The following is a 20,098-nucleotide window of genomic DNA, read 5'->3' as shown; positions in this document are numbered from 1 at the left end:
GAGGTAGAGGATTCCGGAGCAAAGTTAAGCCTGGGAAGAAGGGAGGGATTGGGGGTAAGGTGTTTTTAAGAGTTGGTTTTATTTCTCGTTATCCTACTCTGATTTGATTGGTAATAAATTAAATTAATTTCCCCAAGTTGAGTCTATTTTGCCCATGATGGTACTTGCTGAGTGATCTCCCTGTCCTTATCTTGACCCACTAGCCTTTTTTTATATTTTCTCTCCCCTGTCCAGCTGTGGGGGGGAGCAGTGATGGAGTGGCTTTGGTGAGCATCTGGTGTCCAGGCGAGGTCAACGCACCACAAATGCTCTGCAGATTTGCTTGTCAGAGAGGAAGTGGTCAAAGATTACAGTGGCACAGTGAAATTTGTTCCTTTTTACAGCCTTTTCTTCCTTTGTGCTTCCTTTGTCCTTCCCTCTTCAGTCTCTTCTTCCCCAAAAAAGGAAAAACTTGTTGTATGTGCTTGGCACTGCCGGTTACAACTTGTGTGGCTGATTTTTGGGGTAGAATGAGGAATATTTTACCACTTTGATTTTTTAAAATATTTGTTTTTCCTTAATTCTTGCAGTTTTTTGTCCTAATATTGCACTCCTACCATCAGAAAAATAACAAGCGAGACAGTGGCACCTGCAACCCAATCCATACAGACAGCTTCCTCCGGCATGCCAACGCTGTTGGTTTCAAAAAGAGACTGTGGGGCCTGAGAGTCCCCTGGCACATATCAGGGTGCAAGATTTCTTCCTTTTCTTGAGTAAAGGCTATCAGTTTTGGCTGGATACCAGGGAAGGAACAAACACATTAATGTTGACAGTTTAAGGTATTTCCAGAAACCAGTTTTTTAAGGAATTTGGGTCGTACAGTTCCTAAAATCTCAATGCTGTGGAGCCATCCTGCGTTTACAAACTGTTCTGGGTGTATCACAGTTCAAAGCACTTTCTAACATTGCTGATGGTCACTGGGCGAGCAAAAGATGGCCAAAGAAAGGTGGGGAGGCTCTGCACAGCCCAGCCTACCTCAAGTACTGTGGGAACAAAAGTCAAACGGAAACATAGCCCAGGACTGTAGGAAAACCTCCTTGCAGAGGGAATAGAGAGCTAGTTTTCCAAAGAAGTGGTGGCGGGGGACAACCCTGGTGTCTAATGCTTCTTATCTCCCGAGGGAGACGTTGACTCTTCAGTCCTGTACTGGCTGAGAAAGAGGGGTTATGTGCCAGTAAATGCTGCTTGCACATGGGTGCAACCCTATGAGAAAGCCAGCTGAAATCCATGGAGTGGAGCTACTCACTGCAGACAGCTGAAGCACAACTGACTGGATATTTTTTAATGCAATCTGCAATTAAATGGCTAATAAAAGAACTCAAATGGTAAAATATAAGTGGGAATGGCTAACCTTTCCCTTAAAGGGAAGGAAATTTGTGTAGCCTCACAGTTATTTACTGCTTGTGCAGGGAGGGCAGCTTCTCCACGGGTTGTGGAGCTCCCCATTAGCTGGGTCTTCATTCTGGCTGGCAGCCTCTGCAACACAAACGCGGGCATTGCATCTCACTGCTTAATTAAATCACAGCAACCATTCGCTTTAGTTCTCAGTTACATTAAGCATTGCAGAGTTTCTCTCTATCCACTGTCTTACTAATAAGAGAGGTCAGTCTTCCAGAGAGGATTTTAACAGCTGTGCTCAGTGGCAACTGAGTATATTTAAATCTATTTGATTAGCTTAATTAGGTTAAAGGAGATGTAAAATTTTGGGTTTGGCACAGGTATGGTAACTGCACTGAGCACTCAGCAATAGCTTAGTAAAGTTAAATAAAAATGATTCTTTAACTGCTTAAATTTTGTTGTTGCAAATGTCAGCACAGTTGATGAGCTTAAGGCCGCCTCCTGCACTGAGTGCCTGGGCAGAACTCCTGCGAGGTGCTGGCTAAACAAGAACAGCCAGGCCCAGCCCCTGGGACATACTCAGGCTGTAAGCTAATTATTTGTTGACAAACAGGTTTTCAAGTCCCTGTTGCAGAAGATATTTTTTTGCGTGTGTGTGCTTTGAAAATGTAGGTTAGAGGAGGTGTAACCAATATGCAAACTTGGCTGAAGACAGACTGTCTTGGACCCTGTCGTCATTGATTTATTTTTAACAACCCCAAGCTCTCTGCTGCTTTTGTCTTGCTCCTCTGCATGCAGCTGAACAGCACCTGGCTGTGCAACTTTGCAGTCAGCGGGAAATTCCCCACTGGCTCCTATTTCCACCTTTCAAACACACTAAATATCCTCATATGGATTTGATAAGAGAGTTATGCAGCAAGATGGCTGGCCCAAGGTCATCAAGTGCCTGTCTTGCCTGTCTGCAAGAAGCAGAAGAGCCTTGGTGTTCTGCTAGGGCACCAGCCCCTGAGCCCTGACTGACCCATTCTGCTTCCATACCAGTCCTTCTGCAGCAGCCATGGGGAATAAAATCCCAAAAGCTGCAGGAGAGCTTATGACTTGCCCCAAAATTATGATGCATGCACGTAAGAAGCATAGAAGTTTGGGTTTCACATCTTTATTACCCTTTTTTATGTAATCTTTAAATAATTTGGTTTCCTAACACAGGTTTGTATGCAAGTAATGAGACTAACATGCAGCATCAGAACCTATTATAAAGATAGGATAAGGCATTATTACCTTGTCAGCATGAATAACCCACTGATCTTCAGAGGGTTCATGCAATATTTTCTAGCCTTTGGGCATTTTACTACCTGAGATAGACAGATAGTGGCAGATGTCTTTTGTTTCTAGCTCCATGTAGAACTAATCATCTAAACAGGGAAAATATTTTGAAAGTGTGTATTGTGTGTTTTAAGGCAAACATGAGTATCAAGTTAATAGGTTTTAATTTTTGTGTTGGTAACGGTGAGAATTAAGTCTAGGTATAGGAAAATAGCTTACTGGTTAACTGGTTTACATACCAGAATATCCATTTCTCTAAACAGCTGCTCTGACGCAGTTCTGTCTCTCGGACCATTCCTGGATGATTTCCTTTTGCAGTGGAAAGGTCGCTTTATGCAGGACCTACATAAAAATGGCTCTGCAGCCAATTTATAAATGTTTTCAGGTAGCTCGTTTGCCTGGAATGGGTATGGGGCTGACTTTGTGTGTGATTTTAGTTTCCTTGATGAGGCAGTGCCTGCCTTGGGGTGGAAGGGGCTGGCAGGGCCGTTCATGCACCACTGGCTGCGGGTGCACACGTGGGGAAGGCGAGAGCAGTGGAAAGCAGGAGCTTTCTGTTGCCCCACGCAAACGATTTTGAGCACAGCGGAGCAGAGGCTCGAGCGACAGGGCACCGGGAGCAGCTGAATGGGGCGAAGCATCGAGGCAGGGCTGTTGCGGCAGGGAGTGGCACCACTGGTGACCCCACCGCACATCCCGGCCTCTGCCGACAACAGCCCACCGCAACTGGGAAGTGCACTTCACTCAGTGTTTGCCTCTCTTCAGCTTTTTAGATAGTATTGACTGAGTCTTCAATAAAGCTCTAGATTGCAGTTTGGATTTGAAATAACACTTAAACTTCAACAAGTTCCCTGTAAGTTCTCAACAAAGTGGTTAAATCACGTGTAAAGGAAGTCTCCCATCCAGACTGAAATGTTTGCTTGATACCTGTGCTCCCTCCATGACCTGTACGGTGGAGAATCCAGAACGCAGGCAGATCGCTGGAACATGGAGGTGCTGTGGTTTCTCAAGCAGCATCTGAAGCTGTGACCAGCAATGCTGCTGGGTCATGCCACAACCTGATATCTGGAAAAGAGATCAGCACTGCACTGGGTTGTGTCCCTTCCCAGGCATTTGCAAGTGTCAGGGATCGAACAAAGCATGTGGGACTGGCCCAGCTCTTGCCTGCCAGCTACTCTTCATAAAAATCAGCTTTGTAGCAGAGAGAGCAGCCGTCTTACTGCTTTTTGATAATTATTCATTTTAATTTGGACAGATGCGTGAGCCACTGTGTTGCCAGAAGGGACATCATTAACACTGAAGGAAGTTAGCAGTAGGTTAACAAGTGAAAGGCTGGTTTTAAAATAGTGACTTTCTGTAGCTCCTAATTCTTTTACCCTGAAGGAGAGGATGGATGAGCTATAGCCCTAGGAAATGCAGAGCAATAGACAGAGACCTTGCTGAGCATACTGATTGCTGTAGGGGCAAAGGCAGCATGACAGAGGTAGAAACTACAGAAAGGTACAGAACAAAAACACAAACACAGAAAATAAAATACTTCCTTCAACTGCGAATGTAAGCTGGCCAATACCAATTTCCACCTCCCCTGCACTGTGCCTGCAGGGCTCAAGTAGGAGCCTTCATGGGATGAGAGATCTTGTCACTGCAGGCCACTGCGACAGCTTGACATCTCAGTCATTTTATCTGGGTTGTTTTCAGCTTGCAAGGTGTTATGCAGCAAACAGCAACAAATTTTGGTGGTGCCAGGAGTGACAAGGTCTGATGTGAAGAGAATGAAGAGAGGCTCTGAAGGACTTTAGAAAGCTGATGGGCTGGCTGTGCTTCTCTGCAATAGTGGTGGTGTAGCACAGATGGACAGACCTCAATCAGCGTGTCTGAACACAACTGCTCTGGCAGCTGCGGAGGTGAAAACTCTTCCCTGGTATGATACATAAGGGAATATGTGCCAAGCCTGCCAGGCTGGACTAGAAACCTGAAATCCCAGCGGGCACGGTACAGAAGTCATAGTGAGAAGCAGAGGGCTGTGAGAAGCAGAAGGAGGTGATAAGAAAAATCTGGTTTTGAGCTATTACAACAGGAAGCACAAAACTGGTTGTCAGTGTCTTCAAGAATTATAAAAGGTTTGAGCCGAAGTCCTAGCATGCAAATAACAGACTTGACAGCACTGTGATGACAGGATTGGATGTGAAATATCTACATGGAAAAAAGGCAGATCTGGCTTTCGTCCCTGGATGTCAGTGGCTTCACATCTGCATTTACGGAGCTGAAACATTGCAAACATCTTTTTGCAGTCGCAGACACTTCCTCTGACTAGAGAAGGGTCTTTCAGCTACTACTGTGCAGCATGGAAATTGTATACAAAACTAGGGCAGCATGTGGAAGAATATTGGGAGAACATGCTTGACTTACATGTCTTCCATTCTGATCTTAAAACTATAAAGCACCACCTCATGACACTGTAGAGGAATATGAACTGTGACCACAACCTTGGAAATGAGATGATGTGAATAATTCAAGCTTTTTGCAGGGACAGGGCAGCCCATTCTTATTCATTAAGATCAGCTGAAGTGGGAGTGCTGCTCTGTTCTGCATGGAGTTTTATTTAATAACACCAGGTCGTGCAGAAAAATGGGTTAAAAAATATGTAAGGGATACTTAGAAGTTAAAAAATCTAAAAAAAGATCGGACATCTGTTATTGTGGACTCACATAAGACCTGAAAGCTTCCTCAGTACTACTGTTATTGATTTATTTTATTTTATTTTATTTTATTTTATTTTATTTTATTTTATTTTATTTTATTTTACCCAGGTCAACCTAATGCCAAGCCACTAAATTAGCAAAGGAAAAGCTAGCAGCAAAGATGGTATAGGTTTGTTTGCTTTGCCTCTTCCTCCAACCTGTAAGTCTTACCTTCTGGATCCAGCCTTGCTAGAGAGTACTACACTAAGGTAGATAATCAGCTGTACATCCTGGGGTTTGTATTTGTTTGAGGGCTGGTTTTGGGCTTTTTTTTTTTTTTTTGCTAAGATGTGATTAGTTAGCACTGCAGTGTTGGACTCGCTTTTGAATTGTGGGCTGTCCTGCTAGTCACAGTCTCCAGGCTAGCCCAGTCACCAGAACTGGCTTTAAGCCCCATCACTGGACTTTGATACCCTGTTGTCCCAACGCTGCCTGGTCAGGCTGTTGTCCCACAGGATGGCTTCAGTCTTCAGTTAGCACCGGGGTATCAGAGATGAGATGGTCTGTGCATCAGTCTGCATAGACATCAGCATGGGCCAGCCCAGGGCAGTCCTTCTTGTGCTGTGATCTGGAGAGCAAATCCACAGAAAGGTAAGGCCAGCACTGCTAGCACCAGGATTACCTTTTTGTTTCCAGTAGCTACTGAGAAGTTTTGCCAAGTGTCCTTTACAAAAACCTTACAGTTCAGAGAGTTTGCTTGATGGAGTGACTATGACTCTCCTCAGGTTTTCCTCTTCTCCTTTAAAGACCTCTGCCTTCTGACAGGTGGTCAGTGCCCTCCAAAGCAATGCCGATCACTCCTCAGGGGAGTCCCCCCACCTCTGCAGCCTGCAGGTGCCTCTGGCACCCATGTGGTGCTGGGTCACAGCCTGTGGCAGTCAGCCAGTTTCTGCTTCTCCGATCCCATGGTCAGGAGCCAGATTTCGTCACTCTTGCAGAAGAAGTGCTTTTTCCTAGTCACCTGGAAAGTGACCCTTCCCTCTGTTCAGTGGAAGTATGACACTGTGTGTCCGTAGGTCCACATCCTGCCATGGGAGTCAGAGAGACTTCACAGCTTTGTCTGCTCTACTGAAGCCTCTGCCTTTGCCAGCAGATACTCCGCCTTTCTTTCCATCAGCTACTAACATGATTTGCCCAAACAAACTACTGTCTGCTCAAGAAATACTGGGCTTGAGTGTTATAATTCGCTTTTCTATGCTTTTTTGAAATAACTATCCTAATGCTAAAAATACTTTAAAAAAAGTCTTTTAATTGCTTATTGCTTTTGCTATTCTTTACACTTATTTCTGACACTGGGTTTTTTTCTGAAGCTTCCCAGAACACATTTCTACAGCCTTTTTCTTAAGTGAGAGAGAATTAATTGCAGCATATGATAGTGTACTGATTGCATATCATAAGGTTTACAGTTAGCTTTATAACACGTTATTTCATTTGGGGAGGGCTCAGTATATTTTTATTGCTGAATGCATTCTAAATTACTTTGTTAAATATGTGGGGTTCTTAGAGGATGAAACATATGAGAAGACAGTAACAAACTGGCAGATAGATTCTCTACTCCTTTGAGCATTGTATAATCATTTACACTTAGGCAAAGCACATGTGGATGCTATTAAAACACTGACAGTGTCTTGTAAGTGTTTAATGCAAGGTTTAAATTATACTGTGAGATAACCAGGCACTGGAGAATAGCCCGAGAATCAGCTCAATCTCACACTGTCAAAACAAGGTCAGATCAAAGACTGTTTTTCCTGCATTGTCAAGAGCATGTAAACACCTCCCCATCATTGAACTAGCCTTGCAACATGCAGCTTACAAAAATTTATCTAAAATACATTTGTCAGATGAAATATGACTTTGCTTATGCTTGTGTTTCAAAATATATGCATATGCAGTATTTTTACCACCTTAAAAGATATTTTTGCTTTAATTCAAAAATTTAGATTTTACTGCAATAATTAAATTTATTGGGTGATTTTATGTCTTTTTTTTTGTTGTTCTTTTTGGTTTTAGTCTGAAAGATCTTATCCAAAGCGAAGATGTGAAACCCAAGCTGCAGTACATCATGACTAACCCTTCCTTTTCTATGGTAACAGTTCAAAGTGAAGACAGTGGGATAACCTGGGAAACCAGCTCAAGCAGATGTTCTACTCCCTGGGCCTCAGAAACTAGTACAACTTCTGATCTTTACAGTATGGAAAGTTCACCGGTAGGTTCTCCTCCAGGAAAAGTTATCTTTATTATGGATGAAGGTAAGATTGTTCGGAAAAGGAAGTGCAGATCTTCAAATAGGATGCAAATGGCTACAAGCCTGAAGGGAGGCCAAGGCAGTAAAAAACGTGATTCTTCTGGAATGCAGAGGCAAGAACGAAGAACTGTTCTAGGAGATGTGCAGGCCTCCATGTTGAACATTGAACAGGTGGAAACACAAGACACAGATGAGGAAATGTTGGATGATAAAGAAGATCTAGAGAACATCTCAGAAGAGCCAGTAAAACGTGTTCCTATAAGATCCATATTTAGAGAGAGCAGACTGAGAAAAGTAGGGCCGATCCTTGGAGGACCAGTACAGGCTAGAATCCAGATGTTCAACTCAATTTTTGGAGGGACTGAGCTAGCCCCTGAAACATTGGAGAAAAACAGAATCCAGAGAAGTAGCTCAGTTTCAGGAGATTCTGAACAGTTCCTTGAAACATCAGTAAAAGAAAGATTGCAGAAGTTCAGTTCACTTTCAGAAGCAACACATCCAAAACCTTTCCAAAGAGTAAGTGGTAGAAATCTTGAAACACCATCTGAGAGAAGGGAGAAAAGACAGCAACCCACAGCACATTCAAATCAAAGCTATTCTCCACCAACAACACCTCTTGAAAAACGGCTTACTAATAAAGATGATGTTTCATCTGAAAATATTAAGCCAGTTAAAATGAAAGGTAAACCAAGCAGATTTTCAAGCTTTGGTGCAAAAACAACTCTTCAACATGAAGAAAGAAAAGACAGACAATCTCTTTTGGAGACTCCAAATCAGGTATCGGGACAGTCACTGAAGTCCTGCCCCCCTGAAAAAGCCAGGAAGCAGGACAGTTATTCACCTGCAGCCAAAACGTCAATAACAGAGCAATCAACCTCCATTTTATTAGAGTCTGATGATAAATTAGAGAAACAAATGCCACTTCCCTCAGCTGAAACTGCAAACAAGAAATCAGACGAATCCCTGCTGACAGCTTCAAATGTTTTGCATGAACCAAAGGAGCAGGAAATTCACCCCAATTCTGCAGTGCAGCCTGTTTCAGCAAATATTGTTAATGACTTAGCTAGACAAAGTACCCAACCTATTTTGCCTACAGAACCCGTGTCAGAACATCCTGAGAGGCAAGGACAGAAGTCAGCAGTTCAGTCTTGCTTACCTAGTGCTCCATCAGCTAGCTCAACATATTCCACTCCATATGAAACAAGACAGGAGGATATTATTCTGCAGTCATCAGAAACGGCACAATCTGAGTCTGAACATGAGCTTTTACCACATTCTGTAGATGAAACAGAGAAGCAAGAAACTGAGTGTCACTCATCAACAACTGCACTGTCAGAAATTGAGCCTTCAGGTCTATCGTATTCTGCTAAAAAAAAAGAGGGTCAAAAGACCTCACTACCAGAAACCCAAAATGTTCACTTAGAGAAGCAAACAGAGCCTGAACGAGACTTTTCCTCCTCCCTTCAGGAAACAGAGGAGCAAGGAATTAAACTAAATTCACCTATTTCTGAAAAGATAGATTCTAAATATTTCAGCATTTCATATCCTGTTCACACAAAACCACAAGAAACTCAGAAAACTTCAGCTGTAAAAAAAGCAATAGACTTGCGTCACCCTGATTTTTCCATTGAAAAAAACAAACAAGCAGAGAGTGTGCCAATGGAGATGGAGCATTCAGATTTCTCATATTCCAGCAAAGAAATTGGGGAATCAGAGAGAAGACAGATAGCAACAGATCATCCAGACTTCTTTTTTCCCAAGGAAGAAACAGAGGAATTGGAGGGTGCACAGCTGGAGATGGAGCATCCAGAATTTTCTTTTTCCAGGGAAGAAGTGGAGGAACCAGAAAGTGCACAACTAGAGACAGAACATCCAGATTTCTCATACAACAGGAAAGAAATGGAGGAATTGGAGGGTGCACAACTGGAGATGAAGCATCCAGATTTCTCATATTCCAGGGAAGAAAGAGAGGAATCAGAGAGTGCAAAACTGGAGACAGAATATCCAGAATTGTTTTTTTCCACGAAAGAAGCAGAAGAATTGGAGAGTCCCCAGCTGGAGACAGAACATTCAGATTTCTCATATGCCAGGGAAGAAGCAGAGGAATCAGAGGGCGCAAAACTGGAGACAGAATATCCAGAATTGCTTTTTTCAACTAAAGAAACAGAGGAATCCGAAAGTGCCCAACTGGAGACAGAGCAGCAGGATTTCTTGTATTCAGCAGAAGAAACAGAGCAATCAGAGAGTTCACAACTGGAGAAAGAGCATCCAGATTTTTTTTCCAAGGAAGAAACAGAAGAATCAGAGAGTGCACCACTGGAGATGGAGCATCCAGACTTTTCATTTTCCAGGGAAGAAGTGGAGGGATCGGAAGGTGCACAGTCAGGGAGAGAGCACCCAGATTACTTATATTTCAGCAAAGAAATTGGAGAATCAGAAAGAGTACAGCTGAAGACAGAGCACCCAGGTTACTCATATTCCAGAGAAGAAGTGGTAGAATCAGAGAGTGCACAGCTGGAGATAGTGCATCCAGACTTTTCTTTTTCCAGGGAAGAAATGGAGGAAACAGAATGTGCACAGCTGGAGACAGAACACCCAGATTACTCATATTCCAGAGAAGAAGTAGTAGAATCAGAGCGTGCAGAGCTGGAGATGGTGCGTCCAGACTTTTCTTTTTCTAGGGAAGAAGTGGAGGAATCAGAAAATGCTCAGCTGGAAATGGAACATCAGGAAGTTTTATTTTCCAGTGAAGAAACAGAAAAACCAAAATCTGTTCCTTTTGAAGAGGAGCAGCCAGAGTCTTATTACCCTGAAGAAACAGAGCAAGAAAAAACAGCACAGCTTGCACTGGTACCTTCAGATTTGTCATATTTGATGGAAGAAGCAGAGAAAGAAAACACCACAGAATTCGACTTGGTGCATCCAGATATACCTGATTCTGCCAGAAGAGCTGAGACACAGAAAGCTGGGTACCTGGAAACAGCAGGTTCAGATTTACCATATCCCACAAATAAAACAAAGCAGCAAGAACTGGCAGAAGCAGATCTGGACAATTCTCTTATGTCATATTTTGGTGACAAAGGAGAACAGCCGCAGGCTCTACAGCAGCATTCACAACCTGAAGGTAAACTATACTTCCATGCCAAGGGAGTGCAAGGAGAAACTACTCAACTGCAGTCAGAGCATCCAGTTTTGTCATATTCTACTGGAAATGAACAGCAACATAAAACCTCACAGCTGAGGGAAGAACAGCTAGAGACATCATATTCCACTGCTAAAAAAGAAAAACAGGAAAAATTGCAACCAAAGTTGGAACAAGCAGATTCACCATATTCACAGGGAGAAACAGCACAAGAAGCTGAACAAAGAGCCTTCGGAAATCCAGAACCATCATGTTTCATTAGTGAAGCAGAGCAACAGGAAAATGTACAACTAGCTTCAGAAGATAGGGATTTCTCATTTACCACTGGAGAAGTAATGCAAGGAGTGGAGTCAGGATCCTTGGGCTCATCACACTCAGCTGACAGAGCAAAGCCCTGGCAAATGGCACAGATGGAGCAGGAGCAGTTGGTTCCCTCTTGTTCCACTGCTGGTAGTCAGCAACAGGAAACTCCACCACTGGATGTGGCCCAGCCAGATATATCATATTCCTTTGGCAGAATGGAGCGACAAGATATAGTACAAAGAGAGTTGGAACAGCAGGAAACAGCCCAGCAAAAAGCTATGCAAATGGAAATGGAGTGTTCAGATTTGTCAGAAACCTGGGGGAAAGAAGAGCCACAGGTCATAGACCAAATTAATTTGGCACAGCAAGAAGTAGCTCACCCAGAGTTAGTGCATCCATCTTTGCCATATTCTTCCAGTGAACAAATGCAAGAAGAAACACAAACAGAGCCAGCATATCCAGAACAGGTATTCTATGTAAGTACAGAAATGCAGGAGGAAATGACACAACACAAATCAGTGCAACCATTTATTTCATGTTTTACTGGCAAAACAGAGCAACAAGAAATAGTACATTCAGAGCTGGAGCAAACATTTTTGCCATCTTCTAGTGGAAAAGAAGCTCCACTGGTAATGGAAACGAGTTCAGAATATCCAGATTTGTCATACTCCTTTCACAAAGCTGAACAACAAAAACAGTTGAAACATCCAACCTTACCATTTCGTTTGAAGCAACAAGAAACTGCACCACTGGTGATGGAACTTTCAGATTTTTCATGTGACAACAGTGAAGCAAAAGCAGGTGACATCGTAGAGCAGGAGTCAGCATATCCAGAGCTTTCATACCCCATGGGAGAAACACAACACCACAAAGAACATTTAGATTCACCAGGAACCCTGGGTGAAGCAGCACAAGATGAAAGTATGGAATTGGAATCTAAATGCCTAAATTTGTCAGGTTCTCATGGCCAAAGAAACCAGCAAGAAACTTCACAATTGGATTCAAAATGTCCAGAGGTATCATTTTCCTTTGGTAAAGTCAAAGAACAAGCAGCTCAAAAGTTTGAGTCTAAACATCAAGAATTGCCTAAAGTGGCCAGAAAAAGAGCTTCTCCAGCAACTGCACAAATAGAGTCAAAACATCCAGATTTGACATATTCTCCTGGCAAAGGAGATGACCCAGAAATTGCACCATTGGAGATGAAACATCCTGATTTGTCACATTCCACTGATGAGACAAACCAACATGAAGTAGTACTGTTGAATCAGAAACAGAGAAAAAATTCTGTTGTCAGAGAAAAGAAGCAGCAAACCACAAAACAGCAGTTAGAGCAAGAAAAGCTATCACATTCTCCTGGTGAAACAGAGCAATTAAAACATGCCGAAGAGGACCTGGAACAACCAGATTTATCATTTTCCATTGACAGGTTGGATGATGAAATGGCCCCACCAGAGGCAGAGCACACTGATGTGGTATATCCTCTGGACAATGCAGAGATGCACCAAAAAGTACGACAAGAAAAAGAGCTAACTTACTCCTTTGGAAAAGCAAAACAGAAAATGGTTCAGCCAGCAGTGGAAATTCCACATTTAGCCCATTCTGTGGGTACAGCAGAAGAAAAAGAAGAAATGTCAGAAACAGGGCAGGGACATCCTGACTTGCCTTCTTCTGTTTTCAAAGCAGGACGACTGCAAACTGCACAGCTGAAACCTGAATGTCCTAGTCTAGCATGTTCCGTCAACAAAGTGCAGGAAAAGACCCAGCTAGGGTTGGAACAGTCAGACACGTTGCATGTTCATGGAAAAAGAGAGCAACTCCCACCTGCCAAGCTGGAGCTGTGCTGCGCAGACTTGGCATCCCTTGCCGACAAAGTGGGGCAGCAAGGCGTGGAGCACATAGCCTTGGGACAACCTGACGAGGGACAGTCTGTCAGCAGAGCAGAGGATCCACAGGCTGCAAAAGAGAAACTAGGAGCTTCAGATGCATCATCTCATAATGGAAAAGTGGAGCAAAGAGAAATGACAAAACCAGAGCCAAAGCATCCTGATTTATCATATTCCATTGATAAAACACAAACGCAAGAGACTACGCAACTGGTGTTAGGAAAACCAGATCTATCATCTTGGCCTGGCAAAACACAGCGAGCACAAACTGCTGAAGCAGAGCAGCCAGGCTTCTTGCATTCTTTCAAAAAAGCTGCACAAGGAGAGAAAGCACAGTCAGAATTGGGACATTCACAGTTAGCTTACTCAGTTAGTGAAGCAGAACAAGAAACTGTACATGTGAAATTACACCATTCAGATTTATCTACTGGCAGATTAGAACACCATGAAATCATACAACCAGAAGCAGAAATAATGAATTTATCATGCTCAGTTGGTGAAACACAGCAACCTCAAATTGCTGAAGTGAATTTGGAGTATCCGGATTTATTGCATTCCACTGGCACAGTACAGGCACAAGTAAAGATTCAGCCAGAACAGGAACAGCCAGGTGATTTTTCATCGTCTTTTAGCAAAGAAGAGCAATGGGAAGGTGCAGGAATGCAGGCAGAACACCCTGAGCTGCAGTGGTCTACGGAGAAAAAAGGAGAACTGCAAAATTCCAAAGCAAAATCAGAATATGCGGATTTGTCATTCTCTGTTGACACGTCAGAACCTCATAAAACAACACAGCCAGAGCTGAAAGAACACAGTTTGTTGCATTCTTTTGTCAAAACAAAGCCTTCTGCTGCCCCACTGGAGTCTGAACTTCCAGATACCTCAGATGCCATGGGCAAAGTACTGCACCCTGATTTGTCCTCTTCTGTTAGTGAAGAAAAACAAAGTGCACACCTGGAGGTCAAACAGGAGAGGGGATGCTATACATTACACCCAGAGGAAACGGTACAACTGAAATTGGAACAGCCCGTGCTTTCACGTTCTTGTGGCATAGCAGAGCAACCAAAAAGGCCCCCACTGGAAGGGGAATTCGTGGAATTCTTGTATTCCTCTGGCAAAAAAGAGCGACAAGAAACAGCAAAACAAGAGTTGGAGCATTCAGATTTATCATATTCCACTGATAAAACACAGCAACAAGAAACCACACAACTTGGGTCAGGACAACCAGGTTTATCATCTTGCCCTGGGAAGACAGAGCAACCACAAACTCTGCAAGTAGAAGCAGAGCACCAGGACTTGCTGCATTTCACTGGCAAAACAGAACAGCGAGGAACAGCACAACCAGAGGTTGAGCATCCAGATTTGTCATATTCCAGTGGCAAAGTAGAGCAGCCACCAGCTACACAACAGAAATCAGAGCAGCCTGTAACACCCCATCCCTTTGAAAAAACAGAGCAACAAGGAATGCAACATCCAGAGCAGGAACTTTTATCATTTTCCATTTGCAAAACAGCATCACAAGAAGCAATGCAAATGGACTTAGGGCAACAAGGTTTAATATGTGCCCTTGATAAAACAGATGAAATGCAAACAGTGCAAGGTGAACTGCAACATACAGGTTTGTTGTATTCTTCTGGCAAAAGGGAGCAAGAAATCGTATTGCCAGAGTTGCAACATCCGCAGTTATCACATCCTGTTAGAGAAATAGAAGATGAAACTACACATCAGAAATCAAACTATCCAGGTTTGTCATATTCTACTTGTCGACAAGAGCACCATGAAATTGAACAACCAGAGGTGGAAGAAATGGATTTATCCTATCGAGCTGGCAAATCAGAGCACTCACAGCCTGCTCAAGAAGTACTGCAACAGCCAGAGCTCGGCAAACTAGAGGAAAAGGGAATGTCCCAGCCTGGCTTTTTGCACTCCCTTGGTGAAGAAAAGCAGAAACCAGCTTCACAGATTGACTTAATGCAACCAGGTTTATCCCATTTGCTTGGCAAGACAAAAGACCAGGAAAGTGCACAAGCAAGGTTCATGCCTTCTGATTTTTCATATTCCACAGAAAAAGCGGAGCAGTTGCAAACAGAACTAAAATCAAACCAGCCAGATTTGTCATCTTCTCTTGGCAAAGCAGAGACTCATGGAATGAAACCACCAGATTTATTGTACTCTTATGGCAAAGCAGAGCAACCACAGACTGCCCAGCTGGAGCATCCAGAGACATCATATTTCATGGGTGAAACAGAGCGGCGGGATGGATCCCAACCTGAACTGCAGTGCATTAATCTGCAGTTCTCTGTTGTTGAAACAGAGCAACCAGAAACAACTTCTATATCATATAGTTTTGGCAGGACCAAGGAGCAGGGAACTGCACGACTGGACTTTGAACAATCAGATTTATTAAGTCCTACTGAAAAAGCAGAAAAGCATGAAATGGCCCCACTGAGAGCAGGACATGTGGAGAAGCGAGGCACTGGGGCTACTTCATTTCTAACTGCTCAGTTGGACACTGAACAGCAAGATTTATCCTTTTCCACTGAGGAAACAGAGAGCCAAAAAATTCAACCATATTCATCTCATACTGAACAAACAGTGTCTATACCTTTGAGTGGTTCACATCCTGTCTCTGAAACAAAGCCAGAAGGAAGTCCAAAGTCTTCACTTGTAACTGGAAGCCTGTCCCCCAAGCACTTAGATTTATCTTACACCCACTGTAAAACAAAGCAGTCAGAAACAACGCAGCCTGAGTCAGGTTTCTTCTTTGGAAGAAAAGATGCAGAGAATACAAAAATTCATCTACATTTGCCTGTGGCTGCACAGTCAGAGGGTGAACATGTACCTTTACCTGAAACAGAGAGAGAACAGACTCCACATTACTTCCATGCAACTACACAATTAGAATCTGATCAATTAAATTTATCTTATTCTACAGATAAAGCAGAAACTTTAGAAAGTCAAGATTATTTAACTGTACCTTCAAAACTGGAGTCTGAACCTTCAGTTCTACTTTATTCAGCTGATGAAACATGTCAGCAAGAAATCCCACCTTATTCAGAACCAGCCTCTGAGTATTTGGTTCCCACATGGTCCCTTGCTGAACAAGCAAAGCAAAGCATGCAGCCACTTATTCCCCGGTCTGCATTATCAGAGTGTAAACACGTAATTCCACCACATGATAAAAAAGAATTGCAAAAAATTCAGCTCTCTTCACCTAAAATAGCAAGCTTGAGGACAGTGCAGTTGGAGAGTATGTCTCTAATGCACACACAAGACAAAGACGAGCAAGAATCTCAAGATCATTTGTTGGATGCGAAATATTTGTCATCAGAGCAGCTAAGAAGTCCTCCCAAATTCGCTACTGAGCAGGATAAGCAAGAAATGCAACCTGATGTGCAGACAGTGCCAAGGTCGGCGACCACAGATTCAAAGGTGACTGTTCTAGCAAACCTGCAACTAGTGGCATCAGATTCATTTGTACCTTTTCATACATTACCTGAAAAGTCAATATCAATGGCTTTTACTGATGATGAAGAGAAACAAAATATTCCATCATCTTTATCAGATGTAGTAGGCATGCTTGGAAAGCATTCTAACATAGATTCAGGTATTTATACTGAAGGAGAGGATAGACATGATGTGCAACCGCATTTTGCAGACCGAAAGCATACCTCCTTAGAGCATCTAGGAGCTGTTTCACCAGATCTTGTTTATGGAACTGTGACACAAAAACCTCAGCATTATTCTGGTGAACAAGGCAGCCTTTTTTCAGCAGAGATGAAGTCTGTTAGCTCTACTTTTGATGAAAAGCAGAATCCAGATATTCCATCTTTTGCACTAGCTGGCTGGCTGGCAGAAGAGGTGAAAGCTCGCTCAATTAGTCCAATAAGAGCTACAGAAGTAGACAGGCAAGGAATTCGACTTTCTCCAAATGAAGCTTCTGATTTTGGATCAAAACAATTCCCAGCTGGAAGTTGCACAGAACTTACAGTCCATAGTGCTACAAAGAATAAAGGAGATATGTTTAGAGTTTCTGATTCAATGTCAAGTGAAATTTCCCCCACAGTGTCCTCAGACACTAGTCACAGTGCACAAAGGTACGATTTACCGTCTCTGGGAGGAGATATTCCAGGTCCAGACAAAGTTCCAGAGCATGAAACTAGCACTGGAAACCCTACAAAAATGGAAGCAATGCAACATCCAGAGCTAGACAAAGTGTCTGAAGAACATTACCTGAGAGAAGAGGAGGAAATGGAACATACGAGTGCTGTAAGAGACAGTCAGCATGCTCCAGAGCCTACTGAACAAAAAGATCTATTCAATATAATTTCAGAAGGTTATGAAATATTAAATATTCATGCTCCAACACATATTTCTTCTGTTGATCAAGAAGAAAGTAAACACATGCCAGATAGATTAGAATACTTGGAAACAAATCCTTCATTTAAAAGAAGATTAGCTGATGATGGCCATAGAGCCCTATCTTCTGGAACAACTACAGAAATTTCAGAAAGCTCAATATTGGGAAAGCCTGCAAGCCATGAACTAAAAGAATTGGTAAAAAATGATGATGTTGAGGAAACTAGAGAAACACAACAAGAAAATCCCATGTTGCCAGAAAACAATAATAATGCAATGTTGGATCCTAATAATGGTATGGCTGATGTGGATTATTTTGAAAAATATACATTGATTGATGACAAATCCCCAATTAAACCACATTTTGAAAGACCAAGTTCATTGTTTCCTGTGACAGAAGATCCCAATGAACCTGTGGAAGAAGCCACATCTTTTAAAGAAAGCACTGAGGCAGATACCTTGGAAGAGGAGTTTTCCTTACTTGAGGATCTGGATGAAGTCTTTTATGGTACTGTGAAGGGAGAAAACAAAATGCAGTCCTATGCAGATGCTCCAAAACCTTTACCTCTGCAGAAATCTATTGATATTAGCAGTAAAAAGGTTACAAATGTAGAAGATGAACGGAAGTCACCAGGGACCCCACTCTTTGATTCAGAAGAAGGAGTGCTAGAACGATCTCTGTTATTCCCTACCACTGTTGCCGCAGTTAATCCAGAGCTTCTAGAGGAGCCACCTGCTCTGTCATTTTTATACAAGGACCTCTATGCAGAAGCAGTAGGAGAAAAGACAAAAGATGAGACTCCATCTGATGAGGAAAGTGGTAATTCTAATGCATCTTTCCCTAGTAGAAATTCAGACACAGATGATGGAACAGGAATATATTTTGAAAAATACATTCTTAAAGATGAAATTCCAAGTAAGGCCATAGGGCCTCAAAAGGATCAAATACCAGAGGATGAGTCCTTTAGTGGAGGAATTTCAGTTCAGAGTTCAGAGGACAAACACAAGCAGGTGTCTGGTGATGTTCAACATGTCAGAACTGAGGTTCTGACAGAAAAGGGTGTTGTGGAGAGAGAGAAAGTCCAGGTTGACAGTGACATTCAAGCAACAATTTGTAAACCAATGCATGCTATTCCTTTTGGAAGCAAAGTAGTTCTTTCAGGTGCAAGAAGTGATACCACTGAACAAAGAGAAGAAGAAAATGTACCTGTAGAAACGACTGAGGAGTTGCCAGAGCAATCAAGTCATCAAACGTATAGTCAACTAGTGGATTATCAGGGAGCTGCATATCCAGAAGGTGGTAATAAGCAGGAAGAACAGCATGACATAACAGCAGTTCCTCAAATGGAAAAATGTGTTCCATATGTCAGGAGTCCTGTTGAAGACAGTGAAGATGATCAATATACTCAGGAAGATCTTTCCTGTGTCCCTACCATTCAGCAAACAGAGAAGCCAGACTTGCAAAGACAAGAGCAGCATCCTGATGTTTATGAAGATCTTGCTGAGTCAATGGATTATGATGTGATTACACAAGAAGAACTTTTGCAAGATGAAATATCATCTCAATTCACACACGAGGAGCTATTATTTGAAGATAAGGACTCTTTTGAGCATGCTGGTGATAGTTATGAATTTGTTAATGAGCCAGAACAAAGCACACCTGTTGAGCTTGAAGATTCAGGTTTTGTGGTGATGTATCCTGAAAAATCAGCAACAAACATTCCTCAAGTTGAGAGCCCACAAAGAGAACTGAAGAAAGTGCAAGCAGACACATATTGTTACCACTGCAAATGCCCGATATCTGCTATTGACAAGCTTTTTGGAGAACATAAAGACCATGAAGTCACCACACTAGATGATGCTGCAACCAAGATGAAGGTAAGAATTAATTTGGGTGAGGGAAGGAGCTACTGAGGCTAATTTCTCCAGACCTGCTGTGCTGTCAGGGAAGAGGCTTCAGAGAGCAGTCCAGAGGCTAAGTCACAGTATCTACAAAACAAAAACTATTCCTAAACACCTGTGGAAGGTCTTGAAGGGAGACTAGCTTACTAAGGTAATCTCTAGAGTCCTAGATTTGCTAAGCTGATATTTTTATTTTTTCAGAAGGTAGAATGACCTTGTTTATATGTAGCTATTATCAGACTTCCCATCTTTTAGTCTTCTCACCTGTGTAAGTTTGTTCTGGTTTGTATGTGTAGGAGGAGAAATGGGACGAGTGTTGTTCCTATGAAAAGAACATTTAAGTAACAACAACTCATTTTACTTGGCAAGGTACAGAATCCTCCATATGTGGGGACCAGTATCATCACAAAATGTTCCCCATCCCAGTTACATGTGTTGGTTACTTGGAGATGTTAGACGAGGTTTACAGTTTACACTACACAGTTTTGTTGAAACTCCATCCTCGTTTTCTGTTCAGTTCATGTTCATCTGTGTCCATAGTGTGTGCTGTAGTGCCAGTAAGAGTTTAGCAAGTCGTACTTCTTCCCACTATCTCTAAGCTGTACCACTCTAAAAGATAGGTAAAGATGCCCTCCATTTCAGTAGCCCAGTCCTTTGCTATCAATACTAGTGAAAATTCTTTTTTTTCTGTGGAAGCTATTCTTCATTAAATTGCAGTTCTGCTTGTAAAAGCAGCATGCATGTGATGTCTCACTTTTCCCATGTCAGATTTGTTTCATGTACAAGTATACAGATATTCCTTTCTTGGTTACCAGCTGTTTAATCT

The 20,098-nt window shown here is 42.5% G+C and overlaps 1 protein-coding gene across 1 annotated transcript in view; it reads left to right on the top strand.

Annotated features, from left to right (window-relative positions):
• CMYA5 (cardiomyopathy associated 5) overlaps positions 1-20,098 on the top strand; it is a gene marked incomplete at both ends in the record, with an annotated part of 51,926 nt that overhangs the window by 1,316 nt on the left and 30,512 nt on the right. The window contains one exon of the mRNA XM_082013770.1: positions 7,452-19,248. Within this exon, the coding sequence (XP_081869896.1) occupies positions 7,452-19,248 (11,797 nt within the window). The remainder of the gene's footprint in view (positions 1-7,451; positions 19,249-20,098) is intronic.

The sequence above is a fragment of the Phaethon aethereus genome, assembly GCF_964289735.1.
Source record: "Phaethon aethereus genome assembly, chromosome: Z".
NCBI lineage: Eukaryota > Metazoa > Chordata > Aves > Phaethontiformes > Phaethontidae > Phaethon > Phaethon aethereus.
The sequence above is the reverse complement of the archived record's forward strand: the minus strand, read 5'-3'. Positions and strand labels throughout refer to the sequence as shown.